We start from the raw sequence: 20,851 nt of genomic DNA on the forward strand, positions 1-20,851 counted from the left end.
CTCCCTTGAGGGCAGGGGAGGCATCTCTCAAGGTTGAATGTCCTTTCTGGGTCTTTTTCTGCCATTATGTTTTGACTTCTTCCTCATCCCCTGACCCACAGCAGACACATGCACACACATCACATAGATTCAGGTAACGTTCTTGCTGCATGCTCTGACTCTATATCACACTATCCTCTCCTTCCTTCCCTCATAGGTATGAAATCTGTAACTTAAATTTCCTTTTCTGTAATCAGCTTTCAAAGTGATTGATCCAGCTCTGCACAACTTCTTTCCATTCTTTTCTTCATAGTTACATCTTGTGCTGATTTTTAAATTATTGTTATTTCAAAGAGAGGAACAAACTATTTCCAATCTGAATTGGAGAGCCAGGCACTGAGCAGAAAGTAAGTTAAAACTGTAGGGGGGCATTTATTTCCATTTTGGGGAAACAGAATAGGATGCTTTTATTTGTACCATGTACTATAAAAAAATAGATAGATAGATAAGGACATGGATACTTACATCAGACTTACCTTGGAACCAAGTTTTGTTCTGACCTTAAGATATTGTTGTAGTAAAGTCATTTTAAAACGGTGTTCAGATCTTCATGGTGCCTTTACCTGCAGGCTATGTAATCTATTTTTCCCCCCTACAATTAAAATCTACATTGCTCTACAGAGACAATAGGAGGAGAAGCAGTCACACCCCACTACCCACCCACTCAAACAAACATGGTCACAGAGACCATGAGAGCTAAAACATGGAGATCAGAACTCAGTGCTACCTAGAGCCTGTTATATAGACTAAAGTAAATCAGAAAGAGAAAAACAAGTATCATATATTAGCACATATATATGGAACCTAGAAAACTGGTACTGATGAACCTATTTGCAGGGCAGGAATAGAGATGCAGACACAGAGGACAGACTTGTGGACACAGCAGGGGCAGGAGAGGGTGGGATGAATTGAGAGAGTAGCATTGAAACGTATGTATTACCATATGTAAAATAGATAATGGTAAGTCTCTGTATAACACAGAGAGCTCAAACCAGTGCTATGTTGGGATGGGATGGGGTGGGGAGTAGGAGGGAGATTCAAGAGGGAGGGGATATATGTATACTTATGGCTGATTCACGTTGTCATATGGCAGAAACCAACACAACGCTGTAAAGCAATTATCCTCCAAATAAAATTTTAAAAAAGAAACCAATGGTATTTTGAATATGGTACTATGAATGTAGATCTATATATGCAGTTATATATTTTATGGAAATACTTTTGTAATTATATGTAGATATTTTCTGACTAATTTTAAATATCTTAATATTAATAGCTAGTAGTAATTAGTCTTAATGTTCTCCTTGTTAGAACTGAGTAGATGGCAAATGTGATTCTACCTAAGAATTTCCACATCTTCTACTTGATCTCATGTAATACTCCTTTGCACTGTTCTGCTCACTAGATTTATCTGTTCAACAAGCTAATATACAAGAGCTAAACCATCATAGGAAGAGAAATGCCTGATACACCGACCTGCATGTTAAAATCTCTCTGGTTTCACATACTGTGTTAGACTTCTTATCGTGGCTTTTAATCTGGCATTCCAATAATTCAGATCAGATCGCCCACACTGAGAGATGCATATATGTATGGCTAGTTGTTAGTGTGTCAGAGAATATGCAGACATTTATTTGAATTTGTCTTCTATACCTATGATTCTGTGACTGGCTAAAAATCAGACACCTTTCCATGGCAGGCTCTATTCAAGATAGACGCATTAGGATCATAGGATTCCCACTTGATAACACAGGTATTTTAGGTTTTGTTTCATAAAGTTGCAATGAGATCTTCCCAGAGCTACCTTTACAGGTAGTTCAGAAGTTCTTAGCCTGAACTTCTGGGAACTCTCTAGGAAATTCTTGGGTCATCCTCAGGTTATTGTGAACCCCCTGACAACATATGCAATGTGTATGTTTACATGTAATAAGTTTCATTAAGTTCTCAAAAGGATCTCTGATCCAACTCAGCTGGTAATGAAGCAAAAAGACAGACACAGCATGTGGAGAGTGGGGGATGAACACAGCTGATTCACCGTGAATTGAGGAGTGTGAGAGCCGCAGAAGTGACAGCCAATGACAATCACCAACAACTTCAGCCTCCTCCTCCTCCAGACCTTCTACCACAACCTTAGAACTCTATTAATATGGGATATATACTTCGTTTCTCTTCCACCTGCCCACTCGCAGACGGATGGTAGCCAAAAACAGGCATGATGAGAAAGAGAATTGTGACCGGCTCCCTGAGCAGATTCAGCCAGCGGACCGAGGAGAGTTACCTTGCCCTTCGGACTTTTCTGGTTCGCTGGGTACAGGAAGATCCCTCCATAGACAAGGGTGCGGTGAACATCAGCCACCATGGAGCCCACGTACCTGGCCCCATAGGGAGCACTGCCGTCCTGGAGGATGGAGAGGGGAGAGGCAAGATGCAGTGGGTTTAGCAAGCAGTCAGCACCTGCTTCAGGTGACACATCCAGTGGGTGTGAGCTCTACATTCCAGGTCCTCTTTCCTCTACCCACCAGCTTAGGAATTGAAATTATCATGTAGCTGACCATTAGGAGTTCCCAAACCTCAGCTAGTAATTGGACTCATTAATGTTGGACTACTTAAAGTGAGAGACAATATGTGTCCTAAGACAGGAGCTAATGAGGGAAAAAAAAAAAAAAACACTGGAAAAAGAAGTATAGACAAACACCAACTGTTGGGCTCCTCTTTGAATCTCCTCCTTGGCCCTCACAGTTCAGAACACTTTTTAGCTTCTTGAAACCCAGATCCCCTTGAACCATGACAACTTTTGCACTTAGTGTAAGCAGCATTTATCCACTGGTAAAATTATTTTAAATACCTTTAGAAATCATTCAAAGAAATAAAACAGCTTCCGTGTAAACATCAATTTCATTAGTCTTATAACAAAAAGGTTTGCTCTGAAAGAAATAAGTTAAAGTTCATGATTTCCCTTACGTAGGGCATATCAGTAAGGCATGACTATCTGAGGGAAGGGCTCCTTCGGGCAGGTTTGCTTTTTCCCCATTCAGTGACCCATGTGAGATTTCTGTGTCTAATCTAATAATTTTCTGACAGTACAAGGAAACACCAAAAATTTCCAATGCTTTGCGTGGCATCAGCCACTATAAAGTGCATTGATTTTATAGGCATTTATATGCCAGACATCTCCATCAGTGAGTGACATCCTTAGGGAAAAGACTGTCTGCTTGGTCTTGTCACCATACCCTGAGTTCAGCCTGGTGCGGGGCAAAAAGTAGCTGCTGGGGAAATACTTTCTGAAGTGCATACACATACAATATCTTGAAAGCACTATTCAAGTTGTATGTTAAAACTTACATGGGAGATTTTGCCCCCTCCATTTTATTTACATAATGATATTAAGTATACAAAACACCTTCAGATGCCAATTAAGAGATTTCTCAATAGGTAAAAGAATGCAAGTCTGAATTTGGGATGAAGAAAATGGACTAACTTGAGTAGCTCAGAGGGTAAAGAGTCTGCCTGCAATTCAGGAGACCCAGGTTCAATCCCTGGGTTGGAAAGATCCCCTGGAGAAGGAAATGGAAACTCACTCCAGTACTCTTGCCTGGAGAATCCCCATAGACAGCAGAACCTGGTTGGCTACAGTCCACGGGGTCGCAAAGAGTCGGACACAACTGAGTGACTTCACTTTCACTTTTTGAAGAATATTTAGAAAATAGAGTTGGCAACGTCCAGTAAATGATTAGTCACGAGCATAGGAAAGAGGTAATCCTCTGGATTCCCCAAACTTTGTTGGGAATGAATATGATGGTAGAGGCAGTATAGGTCCAGAGAAGAAAATCAGAGAGTAGTAAACTGGGAGATGGTGTGTGTTGGAGGGCGGGGGGAGGTGTGTGTGTTTGTTTGTGTATGTGCAGAGTTGGGGGGGTGGGGAATAGGAGGGTCAGAGTTGGATATGTGGAGTTCTAGGTGTCTGGAGGAGCAGGCAGATCTGAATCCTATGAGAAGAGACTAGATGAGATCACCCTCAGGGGACAAGTGTGAGTTGAAAGGTTTGTTGGGAATAGAGTACTATATGTACCAAGACGGAAGTGTAGGCAGAGCTATGGGAACTAATAAAAGAAGAAGATGGTTAGGCAGATAGATGGAAAACCAGACACAAGGCTAAAGAAGACAAGTTTCACGAAGGACAGGGTTGCTGTTGTTGTTGTTTAGCCACCAAATTGTGTCCGACTCTTTTGCAATCCCATGGACTGTAGCCCGCCAGGCTCCTCTGTCCATGGGATTTCCGAGGCACGAATACTGGAGTGAGTTGCCATTTCTTTCTCTTGGGGATCTTCCAGACTCAGGGATTGAACCTGTTTCTCCCACATTAACAGATGGATTCTTTACCACTGAGCCACCAGAGAAGCTGGAAAGGAAGAGTAAGCAACCCTAAATGCCATGAGAGGTCAAGCAACATAAGGTGGAAAAAGGATGCTGGATTATGTAAAAGAGGATTACAAAGGGCTGATATTGGAGCAAAGAGGGTTAAAGAGGGAATGAAAGGAAAGAAAAACTTTCAAAAAATGAAAACTTTCTTCCCACTTCTGGGTATTTATCCAAAAGAATTGGAAACAGAATCTCAAACAGATATATATCTGCATATCCATGTTCATTGAAGCCTTATTCACAATAGCCAAGAAATGGAAGCAACCTGTGTCCATTGACAGATGGATGGATAAGGAAAATGTGGTATATACACACAGTAGGATATTATTTGGACTTTGAAAAAAAAATCTTGTCACTTGCTCAACTGATATCAAGCAGGGCCCTTTAGGGCTCCTGGGCACAAAGACTTTCTGTGTCCCCCATTATAGGAAGCAGCCTTCATTCAGCCTTCGTGACCATCCCTGAGTTACAAAGGGCAGATTCAAGCAGTTGTTAATCAGAAAAGGGAGGGGATGGAAGATCAAGGAGAAACAGTCAAGAGCAGCCTTGGGACAAGGTCCTGTTGTCCCCATCAAAGGATACATACAATAATATCTTTGAAATATTTTGCAGATACTGAAACCCCCACAGGTGAAAGAAGATAACAATTAATGATGGTATGCCACCCACAAGCATGTAGACCCCAGACCAGTTGGACCTGAAGGTTGATGATGCTGACTCCAACTTAGCCCACCACCAATCCCTCAGAAGAATGTCCACAAGCTGATCACATCTTCTTTGGACAATTACTACGAAACTTCTCATTATCTTCCCCAAAAGGGGACACATGATTTTGAAGATATGAGCCTGTTGTGTCCCCCTTTGCTGGAAAGGCAATAAAACTATTCTTTTCTACTTCATGCCAAATTCTGTCTCCAAGGTTCAATTCAGCACCAGTGTACAGAGAAGCTGAGCTTTCAGCATCACAGCATGGATGACACTTGAGGACATTGTGCCAAGTGAAATAAGCCAGTCAAAAAAATGACAAATACAACATTATTTAACTTATATGAGGTATCTAAAGTAGTCAAATATATAGAAACACAAAGTAGGATATGGTTACTAGGATGGGGTGGGGGGAGGAGAAAATGGTGAGTTGTTGTTCAATGGCTATAGAATTTCAGTTTTGCAAGAAGGAAATGGCAACCTACTCCAGTATTCTTGCCTGGAGAATTCCATGGACAGAGGAGCTTGGGGCGGGGGGTGGGAGGGGGCCGGCGCTATAGCTCATGAGGTTGCAAAGAGTCAGACATGACTGAGCAACTAACACACACAGAGAGAAATAAAAAGTTGCAGAACAGAGAATAACATTTGTCTTGTTGGAGTTTTATAGGAACATCACATCCTGACCTACCTGGGCAACTGCAAGAACAAAGGATCCTGACACCAAAAGTTTGCAACAAACAACCACATCCTCTCCCATTTTGGTATAAAAGAAGCCTGAATTCTAACTCAGGCAAGATGGTTCTTTGGGACACTAGTCCACCATCTTCTTGGTCTGCTGACTTTCCTAATAAAGTCCTTGCCCTAACAACTAGTCTCTTGATTTATTGGCTTGTCATGTGGCAAGCAGTAAGAACTTGCGCTCCTTAACATTACTTGGCTGTTCTGGGCCTCAATTCCTTTACTTGTAAAATGAGGGTTGTGCTATTAATACTTACCTTGTAATCTGTTGGAGAATTGAATGAGTTAGTACATGGTAAGCACTTGGAACAGACACAGGACACACAGCTATGATTATCATGACTAACAGAAGAGTGCAGTCAGGGATAGAGGAAACTGCCACTGGCAAGAGACAGAAATAGCAAAGGAGGACTGCTCTTTCCACAATGGTGGATGGTATAGAAAAGTGCTGGTCCACTTCCCATCTCCTTGGGGTGCGGGATGTGGAAGCAGAGCAGCTAGAACATAAAGACCCGCCAGAAAGCAGTGGCCTCCGGAAGAATGAGGAGTGGGAGGGACACTGCCTGCACACCCTGCAGATGGGCTTCCCAGGGCAAAACTATAGGACATCAAGGGGACTTGTTTTCAAAGCAGAATAGTCTATTTTCTCTCCTTTTTTTTAAGTGTAAGAGCAAACACTTCTTATTTAAACACTTATTTAAAATAAGGGAGAAGGAATCACAACATATTACACATTTTAAAAAGCTGACTCTTACTATACTAAACATAAAATCCAGAAAAAGAATATAGTATTTTTATTAATTAACTACTTGATGTGCTTTTTCCCTTTCAATTTTCTTGGTTGCATACTCGATTGCCTCTGCAAATGACAATGGTTTTTGTAATAATTTCTAGAAAGAGTTCCAATGATCTCTTTTCAATGACATATTGCATATATTCATACATCAGAGAAAGTCAAGAACTCTATAATAGCAACTTCTAGAAATCACTGTTAACAAGACGACACATTTTGAAGACATTTTATGCATACACACATCCTATATATACATATGTGTGTGCAGAAATACATTCACATGTATTTAATGGTGTAATCCATTTCATTGACTGCCTATCTTGTGGACATGTCTCACTACCAATATATAAAGCAGGACTTAAATTTCTAATGGATGAATAGCTGGTGGCACAACACTTCACCTGAATATTGTGAATGCCCCAACCAACCCTTCCTGTTGGATACTTCAGTTGTTCCTTTGTTGTTGTTATAAAACAATGCTGCAGTGACATATCCTTGTTCATTTATCTCTGTTTCTATTTGACCAATTGGTTTTTTAGGATCAGTTTCTGGGGGAAATTTAGGATTAACTGAATCAAAAGATATGAATATTTAATATTGGAAATCATACTGTCAGATTGCCCCACCCAGAAAGGTTGGGGGGTGAGGGGGGACATTTAAGTTTCCTTTAACATTTTATAAGAGGACTTATTTTCCCACACCACTGAGCACTATTCATCTGTTGAATCTGTGCAAATCTCAAATGTGGAAATGATGTTGTATTTTAATTTGCCTTTCTTTTTTATTAGCATCTTCCAATTTGCTGACTGGACATTCCTGTATCTCCCATGCCTTGCATGATCGTGCCCTTTGGTTTTCTGTTTGGGAGTTCATTTTTGTATTTGGGTCCTCGTGCAGTCAGACTCTTCACCTGTTGTTGGTCATACATGGGATGACTCCTTTGTTTCTCAGTTTGAAACGTCTCCTTCAAAGGTATTTATGGCTTTTTTTTTTTTTTTGCCTAAGAGTCTGGTTTTCCAGTGGTAAAATAAGTATCTTTCTTTATGGGTTCTAGAAGAGGTATCTTTTACCTTAGAATGGGAACCACTGTGAAATTATCACCAAGACTGGGAACTTGTAAATAAATAATTTTATCAACCTCACAATCCATATCCTATTACTTCTACCCTTAAGATACCTGATGGGTTTGTGTGTGATGACAAAGGAGAGATACCAGAAACTGCACTTCTAAGATTTTTGCTTCAAGAACAAACAAGACAGAAAGAAGAAAACTCTCTAAAGCTTCAGTCTGAGGCAGCAGACTGCTAACCAAGTACTCTGGACTCCATGGAATCCTGAGCACTTTTCTGCCTAGAGTTTGTGAAGGGCTTCCAGGGACAGCCAGGCTGGCACCTCACACCACTATCCTTCCAGTCACTTCCAGTGTGGGTCAGACTTCACACTCTTGACCTGGAAACACTGTGACTCCCTCCCACACTTGTCTTAATAGGGCTTTTTGTATGGCAGACATACTTATTGGCTTGTTTGGGCTGTCTCAATAGCCACATGAAGTCCAGGACTTGGTGTTCACCCTTAGAGCCGAAGACCTTTCTAAAACTTGGAGTAAACACCAGGTCCTGATTTTAAACCATGTGAAAGGGACCTTCACTTAAATATAACCAAGTGACCAGAATCTACACACATGGTAGCTCGGCAAAAAATGTGATGCTCTGGCCTGAAACTCTGGTTTTTGAAAAATTAGTCTCTGCCTTCTTCATAGATAATTTCTCCTGGATAAACTAACCTACAGAGTAATACCTTTAGTAGGTAAATCTTAGCTATGAAAGAAAGATATTTATTGCTAATGAAGAAAGTCAGAGTCTGCCATGCTCACACTGGTCAAAGCCACAGACAGGGGCAACAACCTCTTTCAGTCAGCCCCCCACAGCCATTTCCCAAACAGGAACCCACTGAGACAGTATTCTCCCTGCTTCTGTTTCAGGCTTTCTTCACTCACCTCAGGAAACTTCTTTTTCTGCACATATTCTGTGGTGGCAGCATCAAAATACTTGGCATAGCCTTCATTGAGGCTGTAAATCTTTCCTTTCTTTTTAATCTTGACATCTTTTTCCACCAAGACAAATTCACCAAGAGCCTAGAAAGATGAAGGGAAATACCAGGAAGAAGAGAGATATCAGGAAACAGAAGTCAATAGCACACACTCCAATAACCAGAGAACAATAACTGAGGTGGGCCTGCTGAAAGGACCCAGGGGGTAGCAAGGTCCTCCTGTAGCCTGTCCAGTGATGTTTTTATGAGACTTACAAATAACAGGGACAATGCAGAGCCTGCACAGGTAGAACAAGCTGTAATATAACAAAAAATAAAATAATTCAAAGGAATAAGAAGGAAAGTTTCCCTTGTAACTCTCATTTGTAAAGAAACTAGCTGTATTTATCCCCTCAAGTTCTCATCCCCAGTTAATCCCTAATGTTTTCAGGAAGACTTGGGCCATCAACAATGAGAGGAAGAAGTTACACAGATGGGATTTGTCATGAAAGTGGGGATGTAATTAGACCACTAATTTGTGGTCCAGTTATTTTATCTTAATGACTCAATCTTGGAAGCCATTCAAATTTCCTTGCATCCCTAGGGACTTCCCTGGTGGTCCAGTGGTTAAGACTCCATGTTTACAATTCGGGGGGCATTGGTTCGATCCCTGGTGGGGATCCTGAAAGCTGCGTGTCACAACAAAAAGAAAAGAACAAAAAAGAGCCAAGTTCCTTGTACCCCAAGTATTCTTATACAGGGTAAAGAGGAAATCCCTTCAATCAGAAACTGTATTAACTTGTCATGAAGAATCATTGATAAAATTTATTTTAATCCTCAGAATTACTTATAAAAGTGCCCAGTCTCCCTATAGCCACCTGGTCCCTTTCTGCAGGGCATCCCTCAAGTATCTCTTTACCTGAGTACTGGTGGTCTCATCTCTGGGGCTGCAATTAGCTAGCTGCAAATTCACTTTGAAAGGCTCAACGTCTCACTAAGTCACTAGGAAGGAAATCAAGACCTGGAAATCTAATCAGTTCTGATTAAACTTTGAAGACTGAGAAAGGAAAAATCCCCCAAGATGACAGCTCACAGCTAGAAGATTCCTAATGAACATTGACAACACTCCAACAAAGAGAAAAGGCTATGCTGACCATGTCTGAAATAAGACAATGACAAGGATATTAAACTGTAAAAATAACCAAACATGCTTCTTTTCTGTGAAATGTGAGTACTGACTGCTTTTTTACCAATGAATCATCACCCTTACTTGAACCTTCCCACCTCCCAGATAAAAACTGAGATACAAAATCATTAATTGTACCCACATCTAGACAATACCCAATCCAGAATTGACCCTCTCTTTCTCAAACCTTCCTTAGAATCATCAAGCAAAAGCCCATGTTCTATATATAATAAGACCATGCCAACCTCCTCTCTCATCTGAATGAGACAGTTGAATGGCATCACCAACTTGATGGACATGAATTTGAGCAAACTCTGGGAGTTGGTGATGGACAGGGGGCTTGGCATTCTGCAGTCCATGGGATCACAGAGTTGGACAAGACCGAGCAACTGAACTGAACTGAACCCCCTCTCAGCACGAGGCCTCAGGGTTCTTCTAGAATGCCTTCTCCCAAGCTTAATAAACCCAGCTTCTTAGGGAAGTTCTTGACAGTCTCTGGATCATGAACTTTAATAACCTGCTCTAGACATTTGTTGCTTTAGAGTAGCCCAGTGTGGAGTTCCGCTTTTTAAAAGCACCTGAACTTCCTTTGAATAATTAACTCTTCCTATTGGATGTCAGTCTAGAAAGACTCTAAGCTGGACCTCCCCTAGCCCAAGGTCAAATATTTGACTTAGCTTGGCAAAATAATTACTCCTCCCTGGCATTTGAAACCTGAGTGAGAGACACAGCATCATGGGTGGTGTCCAGACCAGGGGCAGTGCTGTGGGACTGGTCCTGTGAATCCTGTCTCCTAGACCTGCCCATCTCTAAGCTGGGGCCTCAGCTTTTCTGTTAATGCAATAACACCCTTTACTTAGTTATCCAAGATCCTTGACTCTTTTAGTTCAGTCACTCAGTCGTGTCTGATGCTTTGCAACCCCATGGACTGTAGCATGCCAGATTTCCCTGTCCATAACCATCTCCTGGAGCCTGCTTAAACTCATGTCCATTGAGTCAGTGATGCCATCCAACCATCTCATCCTTTATCATCCCCTTCTCTTCCTGCTATCAGTCTTTCTCAGCATCAGGGTCTTTTCTAATGAGTTGGCTCTTAAGGGTATTTTCCAGCACCATGAAGATCAAGACAGATACACAACAGTTGTCTAAATAATGTCTTCACTTGTTTATCCACCCCCCAGGGCTGGGAGTATGGACACTCAGGCCCCTGGCGAGTTGTTCTCTATTGTGGGGTAAAGATAGTTGTGGAGCCTTACTCCAACCTGGAAAATACACACCTTTGTTCTGACTGTGATCACTAGCACCCACTGCGTATACAAATGGCCTTCCACAACTTGGATAAGAGGGCACCTGATGATCAGGCACCATATCCCTGCCATTTCGAAATTATATCAGTCCTATGTAAACAAATACCTCTCATTGTGGCTTAGACCACAGTTGAGTGTTTGGTTAAATGAGGTAGTCCCTCTGTACCTGAACAAAATCTGTGCTCTGACAAAATCAAATTACCAGCCCTGCAAACTCACAGATTAGGGAGGCTCTGGTTGCCCCACCAAGGAACTTTGTCCTGTGAGGCCCTGCCTGAGTAACGTGCAGGCTACCCTCCATGGTTTTCTACCTGTAACAAGCGCCATATGTTGCTTCAACCTCTCAGACAGGTCCTAAGCTTCATACATAGGGTCCTTGTTCAAGTGTCTTTTGTGGGTTTTCAGGCTAATAAAGAAAGCTCAGCAGAGAGCATGTGACAATTGATACAGGAGGGAAGTGGACAGGGCACAGTCTTTAAAAGAATGACATAATACAAGGACACAAAATAAACTGACTCAAATCAAACAGGTCCAAGATGGCAGACAGAGTCGATATTCACTAGACTTTGAGCCTCAGTGCACATTAGCAAACTAAATGATACACCCATAGGCACCATGACCAGAGCTGTGTGCTTTTGCATTCATCAGCATGTAAACTCCTGGCAGACAATTTCTGTTTGACCAGTGCATTATCTCCCTCCACTGCCTAGAATGGTATCTGAGGACTCACTGGATGCTCAATCAGTTCAGTTGCTCAGTCATGTCTGACTCTTTGCCACCCCATGGACTGCAGCACACTAGGCCTCCCTGTCCAAAGACAACTCCCGGAGTCCACTCAAACTCATGTCCATTGAGTCGGCGATGCCATCCAACCATCTCACCCTCTGTCATCCCCTTCTCCTCTTGCCTTCAATCTTTCCCAGCATCAGGGTCTTTTCAAATGAGTCAGCGCTTCTCATCAGGTGGCCAGAGTATTGGAGTTTCAGCTTCAACATCAGTCCTTCCAATGAACACTCAGGACTAATCTCCTTTAGGATGGACTGGTTGGATCTCCTTGCAGTCCAAGGGACTCTCAAGAGTCTTCTCCAACACCACAGTTCTAAAGCATCAATTCTTCTGTGCTCAGCTTTCTTTATAGTCCTACTCTCACATCCATACGTGACTACTGGAAAAACCATAGCCTTGACTAGACGGACCTTTGTTGGCAAAGTACTGTCTCTGCTTTTTAATACACTGTCTAGGTTGATCATAACTTTTCTTCCAAGGAGTAAGCATCTTTTCATTTCATGGCTGCAGTTAGCATCTGCAATGATTTTGGAGCCCCCCAAAATAAAGTCAGCCACTGCTTCCACTGTTACCCCATCTGTTTGCCATGAAGTGATGGGACCAGATGCCAAAATCTTTGTTTTCTGAATGTTGAGTTTTAAGCCAACTTTTTCACTCTTCTCTTTCACTTTCATCAAGAGGCTCTTTAGCTCTTCTTTGCTTTCTGCCATAAGGGTGATGTCATCTTCATATCTGAGGTTATTGATATTTCTCCTGGCAATCTTGATTCTAGCTTGTGCTTCATCAAGCCAAGCATTTCTCATGCTGTATTCTGCATAAAAGTTAAATAAGCAGGGTGAACTAAAGAGCCTCTTGATAAAAGCAAAAAGGAGAGTGAAAAAGTTGGCTTAAAACTCAACATTCATAAAACTAAGATCATAGCATCCGGTCCCATCACTTAATGGCAAATAGATGTGGAAACAGTGGAAACAGTGAGAGATTTTATTTTGGGGAGCTCCAAAATCACTGCAGATGGTGACTTCAGCCATGAAATTAAAATATGCTTGCTCACTGGGAGAAAAGCTATGACCAACCTAGACAGCATATTAAAAGCAGAGACATTACTTTGCCAACAAAGGTCCATCTAAAGCTATGGTTTTTCCAGTAGTCATGTATGGATGTGAGAGTTGGACTATAAAAAAAGCTGAGTGCTGAAGAATTGCTGCTTTTGAACTGTGGTGTTGGAGAAGACTCTTGAGAGTCCCTTGGACTGCAAGGAGATCCAACCAGTCCATCCTAAAGGAGATCAGTCCTGAATATTCATTGGAAGGACTGATGCTGAAGCTGTACTCCAATACTTTGGCCACCTGATGTGAAGAACTGACTCATTGGAAAAGACCCTGATGCTGGGAAAGATTGAAGGCAAGAGGAGAAGGGGACGACAGAGGACGAGATGGTTGGATGGCATCACCAACTTGATGGACATGAATTTGGGAAAGTTCCAGGAGTTGTTGATGGACAGGGAAGCCTGAGGTGCTGCAGTCCATGGGGTCGCAAAGAGTCAGACACGACTGAGCGACTGAACTGAACTGTACTGAATCGTTCATTCTAGAGGCCCCCCAAAATCATTAATTCTGAGAACAGATACCTTGCTTCTATGAAATGATGGATTAGCTTGATCATAGCATTACAAAAGAGTTTCATAGTTAGCAAGTAAACGTATGTGTAGTAAATTTATTGTTCATTGTTTTTAATATTTTCCATTGACATGAAAAATTTTAAGAACAGTTGATCTCCTGAACATTTTTAATGTACATTTGCCATGAAGGCTCAATCTTTGTTTTTGAACTCTGTCTTTATCCAATTACTTCTTCCAATCAGCACTGTGTTATATTTTTCATCTACCCAGAGGTGGTGCTTCTTCCTCTTCTGCTACTGCTATTTTATCATTGCGGAAAGTGTGGAGAATAACACAGTATCTGATAAAACAGCTTTCTACCAGTGACTCATCCTTTTGGGAAAAACATGTATATTAGGGGACATCATCCAAACTGGTGTCCAATAGGGTGCCAGTAGTCCAATAGTCACGTGTGGTTATTTAAATTAATTAAAATAAACTAAAATGTAAAAACCCAGTTTCTCAGTCACATTAACTCACTGCAAATGTTCAATGGTCACAAAAGGCTAGTGGCCACCATACCAGACAGCATAGATTACAGAACATAACCATTATCACAGAAAATTCTATTGGATGGTGCTACTGTAAAGAATCCATGTTTGGGACTTCCTTGGTGGTTCAGAGGTTAAGATTCTACACTTCCGATGCAGGGTCACCAACTGGATCCCTGGTCAGGGAACTAAGACCCTGCATGTTGCACAAAGTGGCCAAAAAACAAACAAACAAACAAAAAGAATCTATGTTTCCATCTGTAAATTGGCAGCATTGGGATTCTTAAGTCATTGTATTTCCACAAACTACAGAAGCTGAATATATTTTTTTGATAATAAATTTCTTACAAACAGGGCCTGAGTGATACATTTGACCATGTAGAACCCCTCAAATACCCTCCCATGAACAGAGATCTTAATGTTTTTAGATGATGCTGTTGGTCCCCCAAACTAGACTCCCTGGCCCCCAAAGCAAGTATTAGGAATAACCAGTAAATTATCCCAGGGGACAGAATTAAAGCACAAAGGCTCATACTTCATCACGAGGTACCTACTGGGTCAAGCATGAAGAGGTCCACTCCTTGCCCTGTGGAAAGAGCCACCAGGGTTGCACTTCCATAGAGTGCATAGCCAGCAGCCACAATGTTGCGACCTGGCTGCAGGGCATCCTTTTCAGAAGGCTCATCCTCTGAGGTCTGCAAAAGAGAGAGAGAAACATTACTGTCTCTGGATAGAGCCCTTTGCCAGAGGCAGAATCACCAACTCGATGGACATGAGTTTGAGCAAGCTCTGGGCGTTGGTGATGGACAGGGGTGCTTGGTGTGCTGCAGTCCATGGCACTGCAAAGAGTCGGACACAACTGAGCGCCTGAACTGAAAACTGAACTTCAGATCTACTTGAATCACGGAAGAAAGTGCAGTTATCAGATTTTCAAGCTGCAGTAAAGGTAGCTGGAGGAAACAAGTTGCCATGTTAATGACTAGGTCTAGCTGAGCCATTGCAAAGGCCATATTTGGACTTCTCCATTTCCTGAACATAGTTGTCTCCATCCTGCCAAGAACAGCATGCCAAGGTGTTAAAATCACAGCCTCTCTTAAAAATCATAAACCATGCTCCATAATGATTAAAATGACCAAGGTCATTGAGCTCTGATTTTGTGCAATATCTCATTCTACATACACAACAGCACTCTGAGATAGGTATCTTTATGGTCTCCATCATCCAGATGAAAAACTCAGAGCCTGAGTGATTGGATAATTCACCCAACATCAAGCAGACCCAGGCAACTGCCTCTTCAAGGCCCTGCCCCTGCCTGTTCCCACCCCCAGGTCCCAAGTCTACCAATCTGGACATTTTCTTGAAGCCTCTCTTGTTAGCTAACAGTGTGCATGGAAGTGGGAATTCAGTGAGACAGGAGGAGGCAGGCATCCAAGGAAGAAGCAGTGAAGGTTCTTGATGGAAGGGGAGAGCCGCAGATGAGACTGGATTTCACAACCTGCTTTTCCAAGGATCTCTTGAAGGGCTTGTCCTTCCCTATCTTCTTATGCTCAAAAAAACAAGGAATCAAATCTTATGAATTTGGAAAAAAGGAGAGTGAACTTCCTGCCCCCACTGTAAGGAGCTGATTGGATGGGGGAAGGAGAGGCAGGAACATGGCCACAGGGGTTGCTCAGTTCTTTTTCCACCGCCGTCTAAGATTCTGACTACACTGCACACACCTTGGAAGCAGTGGGGGAGGGGAATGTTTGCAGGAACACTCGGGCTCTGGTTCTACACCTTAACATCATTATGGATGGCAAATGTGAGAGGAGCTTTGAAGGAAAAGTGAATGGGCAGATCTGAATGAACTATTTTCAGAACAACAGATCCAACTAGCTTCAGCTTCACACACTGAGCAAATAAGTATGACATATGTGACAAGCTGAAGCTCCAAACTTGCTTCCCAAAGATCACCATCCCCAAAGACTGTGGTGCTTCCTATGCAAGGATCAAATCAAAAATTGTTGGCCTCACTGTTTCTGTCATTCGATTTTCTCCCATCTGTTTACTAGAGTAGCTACCACAGATATTCAGCTAGAGGCTGTGTTCTCTCTAGACACCAGTGGGTTTTGGCTAAAATGTTAGGGGAAACACTGACTGAAACCACCCACATTGGTCAGGCACGATAGTAACCACTTGCATGAGTTATTTAAGCCAGGAAGTCCTAAAGGAACACAGAACTAACAAGCCACCACCAACTGGAAGAGTTGGGAAAAGGTCAAAAGGAGATACCACATGTCCTATCAACCTCTCAAAATCTTCCTTGCTGGAATCCATCTTGGCTGAGCAATGTGTGCACCAGTAGGCCAAAGTCAGAATGATTGGCCAGAGATGATCAGGAAATTAATCTCATCCCCATAAAACCCAAGACTGAGACTGGGAGCCACGTAGCAGAGCAGCCCTGGGTTCCTTCTCCCTCTTGCTCATAACCAGGACATCCCTTCCCAGTAAAGCCTCTTGCTCTGTCAGCACATGTGTCTCCTTGGACAATTCACTTCCGAGTGTTAGACAAGAACCCACTCTTGAGCACCGGAAGGGATCTCCCTTCCTGCAACAAAAAGAAAGGTCCAGAAATACTACATAGAGATTTCCTCAGGAGCAGAAAATTCCAGAGAACTGGAAACTGATGGAGGTGAAAGATAACACATTTAAAGTTAGGAAGACAGACTTGGTGATTACGTTCATAGGAAAGAGAATGATAGTGAGCTTGAATATTACACACACATTGGAAACATGTCCATTATGATAATTAATTCCTGAAAAAAAAAATTTGGTGGGGTGGTGGGTGGAGGCCATGCCATGTGGCTTGTAGGATCTTAGTTCCCCAACCAGGGATTTTAACCTGGGCCCCCAGGAGTGAAATCATGGAGCCCTAACTACTGGACCATCAAGAAGTTTCTTAAAAAAAATTTCAAGGTAAAAAAATAGATTGTAATTATATGAGATTTTATATTTTTTAAAGTACTGTCAGGGAGAAAGAAATTTTCCTCTACCCTTTTAAGTTCTTCAGGCTTTTCTAAGAATTATATTGATATGAGAAAAATTAACAGGAAAAAAAAAGGTTTAGTAATACATAGAAATGGGAGAGACCCAGGAAAACTGTAACTCGCCAAAATGTCTAAAGCCCTCATCATCAGTTAAAGACCAAAGAGGATGTTGGAGGTAGTGGCTTGGGACTTCAGAGGTGAGGAAGGCAATTCACACAGAGATGGAAAAGCAAATGTTTGGTAAACAAATGTCCCCTGGACCCTGCGGAGACAATCGGATAGAGAGTGCAATTCTAACAAACAGATTCTGCTAAGTTCCTCCCAGTCTACAAGCCTAGTTTCCTACTATAATATTGATGGTAATAGCTCCCTTCCAGAAACAAGATCTTACTATCCACATTGTTTTAGGCAACTGGGGTGTAGATTAAAGGTTCTTCCTGAGTCTTTCAGACCTTAAAAATAATCAGCCTAAATGAATTTTCATGCCATGGAGACACTTTTTGGGGTGGAAAATTTTGGTTCCCTACAGCACAGCACTTTCTCATTATGTTTTATGAAACAATGAAGAGGCTCTATAAAATTTTTTTGAAAGAGAATTTTTGTTTTTCAAGGAGAATTTTTCTCTTCTTCTGAAAGAGAAGAGACGGAGGTCAGAAAGGTACACAGCATCTTGAAACCAGACAGTGATAAAGCTGGGGCTTGACCTAAGTCTCTTGGTGGGAAGCCAGCATTCTTTTCAACAGCACTTGGAATATGGGACCAAGTTTGCTGTCTGCTAGTAAAATCACAATGACTTTTCTTTTTTTGGCCATGCTGTGCAGCTTCTGAGATCTTAGTTCCCCTCTCAGGGATTGAACCCTCACGCTTAGTGAAAGCAGAGAATCCTAACCACTGGATGATCAGGGATTCCCTTAAGGCCTTTATTTTTACACCAAATTTTATCCTTCTTTTTTAAAGATGCCACATTCCTTTTAATATTTTTGTTATTTTCATATTTTCTCAGGACAACAAAAAACACTAATTTAAAAATTAAAACAGTATATTACCTTTAATATTTTTCCTTACTTTCACAATCTTGCATTCTTTCTAACCCCCCCTTTTTTTTCTTGCAGCTAGATACATTTTCATCCAACTTGCACATGTACTCTATAAATTTGCTTTATTTCCAGATTCCCAGGCCACATACAGATTCTGAGAACCAGGCTCTAGAGAAATGATTCTCAATGTGGCCAAGCAGCAGCATTATCACCTGAAATCTTGGAAATGCAAATTCTTGAACCTCACCTCAGGCCTACAGAAACAGAAACCCTGGGCCGCCAGAATCAACCTTTGACACTAAAGTGTGGGAGCTACTGCTCTACAGCATGATCTCTTAAGGACTTTCAGCAAAGGGGAAGTCAAAGGCAGAGCTGGATTTTTTATTAAAATCTTTAGTTTTCCCCATTGAAGTTTCTGAAATATCACATTTTAGTCATCAGAAGGATTACATTTTCTGTGTATGAAACCAGAGTTCTGTTTTCTGATTTCTACCAAACTAGAGCTTATTCTTTTTCAGAGCTGTGATCCTGCAGCCTCTGCTTGGCTTCACACCTTGTCCTTGGTCCTCCAGACTCTGCACTGGGGCTTGAAAAGAATCACCCCTCTCCCTTTGGCTTCTCTGGCTTTGAATTACAAATAGACCTCACTGGCCTTCAGTTCAGTTCAGACTCTCAGTCGTGTCCAACTCTTTGTGACCCCATGGACTGCAGTATGCCAGGCCTCCCTGTCCATCAACAACTCCCAGAGCTTGCTTAAACTCATGTCCATGGGTTGGTGGTGCCATCCAACCATCTCATCCTCTGTCGTCCCCTTCTCCTCCTGCCTTCAATCTTTCCCAGCTTCAGGGTCTTTTCAAATGAGTCAGTTCTTCACATCAGGTGGCCAAAGTATTGGAGTACAGCTTCAGCATCAGTCCTTCCAATGAATATTCAGGACTGATCTCCTTTAGGATGGAGTGGTTGGATCTCCCTGCAGTCCAAGGGACTCTCAAGAGTGTTCTCCAACACCACAGTTCAAAAACATCAATTCTTCGGTGCTCAGCTTGTTTTATATTCCAACTCCTGCATCCATACGTGACTACTGGAAAAACCATAGCTTTGACTAGATGGACCTTTGTTGTCAAAGTAACATCTCTGCTTTTTAATACTCTGTCTAGGTTGCTCATAGTTTTTCTTGCAATGAACAAGCGTCTTTTAACTTCATGGCTGTAGTCAGCATCTGCAATGATTTTGGAGCCCCCCAAAATAAAATCTCTCACTGTTTCCATTGTTTCCCCATCTATTTGCCATAAAGTGATGAGACTGGATGCCATGATCTTAGTTTTATGAATGTTGAGTTTTAAGCCAACTTTTTCACTCTCCTCTTTCATTGTCATCAAGAGGCTCTTTAGTTCACTGGCCTTAGAAAAATTTAAACAATACTTTCTAGACCCAGGGCTTCCCTCCAGCTATTGCCCCATCTCTGTCTTCATCTAGGTTCTGGAATGGAAAACATCTGTCTACACTGGTTAACTCCCTTCTGCTGTCCTCGCTGCAGGCTGCCGCTAAATTGGGCATACACTTTCCAGTCTTCCTCTTACTCTGCCTCTTGGCAGCACTAGATCCAGTGGCTGCTATCTTGTTCATAAGATGTGTCTCTCCTGAGCTTCTATCCACTTCCCTCTTTTCCAAATTTTTTTCTAAGACTCTCCATATGCCTTCTCATTTGCTTTTGCCAGCTCCCCTTCTTCGGACCTTTTAAACGTCAGTGCCCCTCCTGGTTCTTCCCAGCACTCAGAATATCCAGCCAGAACATCTAAAGAACTTTCTTCATTGCCACCTTGTGGAATGCGGTGACTCCAAGTGGCCCACTCTATGCTCCAGAAATCTGTTTGGGGCTGCAGCATTCTGGTGAATATCCACATAGAAGTTATGGGTGACCATCTTTCCTCTGCCACTGGCTAGAGAACAAGAGAAAACTGGGAAGGTGAGATGAGAGACTTCAAGGGAAAAAGCTCTCCTGGCCTGACCTTCTCTGGTCCAGTCCCTCTCTGAAGCTTTGTGGTTTCCTGACTCATCCCTGACATTTATAACAGAGTCCTAACTAATAAAGCTCTCTTCTCTTTATTTTCTACACACTTCTTGGCCATTTCACCTGCAGCCAAAATTCTAAGCCCCACACAGATGCTGCCTCCCAGACCTACAGCTCCATCTCCCCTGAGAGCCCAGCCTTGGAGCCACCTGCCCACCAGACATTCCTGCTCAGGTATTTCATAGATGCCTCAGTCTTAACATGTCTGAGATGGACTTCTCTGCCCCTTCTCACCCTCCTCTCCCCAAATTCCTGATCTTCTCCCACTGCTGCCCATCTTGACAAATGGTTCCTGGAGCAACTTGAATGTCATCCTCCTCACCATCTCCTGACCATCATCCTTGCCCTCATCCATAGCCTTTCAATCATTCAGTCCAGTCAGTCCTGCTAGCTGTCTCCGCAGGACCATGCCTTCCTCTCTATCCACCCCCACCACTACTTGGTCTGAACAAACCATCTCCTTCTGCCTGGTCTCCTGACTTCATCCTCACCCTGCCCTCACCTATGGCCCTTCTCTTCTAGAAACATTTCACTGACTCCCCACTGCCTTGGTGCCCAATATTCCTAA

The 20,851-nt window shown here is 42.3% G+C and overlaps 1 protein-coding gene across 1 annotated transcript in view; it reads right to left on the reverse strand.

Annotated features, from left to right (window-relative positions):
• The window catches only part of FBP2 (fructose-bisphosphatase 2), a 45,957-nt gene that overhangs the window by 1,049 nt on the left and 24,057 nt on the right, over positions 1–20,851 (reverse strand). Inside the window, exons 4-6 of the mRNA XM_040245100.1 lie at positions 14,704–14,844; positions 8,691–8,828; positions 2,318–2,437 (exon numbers count right to left, since the gene is read on the reverse strand). Coding sequence (XP_040101034.1) covers positions 2,318–2,437; positions 8,691–8,828; positions 14,704–14,844 — 399 coding nt within the window. The remainder of the gene's footprint in view (positions 1–2,317; positions 2,438–8,690; positions 8,829–14,703; positions 14,845–20,851) is intronic.

The sequence above is a fragment of the Oryx dammah genome, unplaced genomic scaffold (genome assembly GCF_014754425.2).
Source record: "Oryx dammah isolate SB20612 unplaced genomic scaffold, SCBI_Odam_1.1 HiC_scaffold_1, whole genome shotgun sequence".
Lineage (NCBI taxonomy): Eukaryota > Metazoa > Chordata > Mammalia > Artiodactyla > Bovidae > Oryx > Oryx dammah.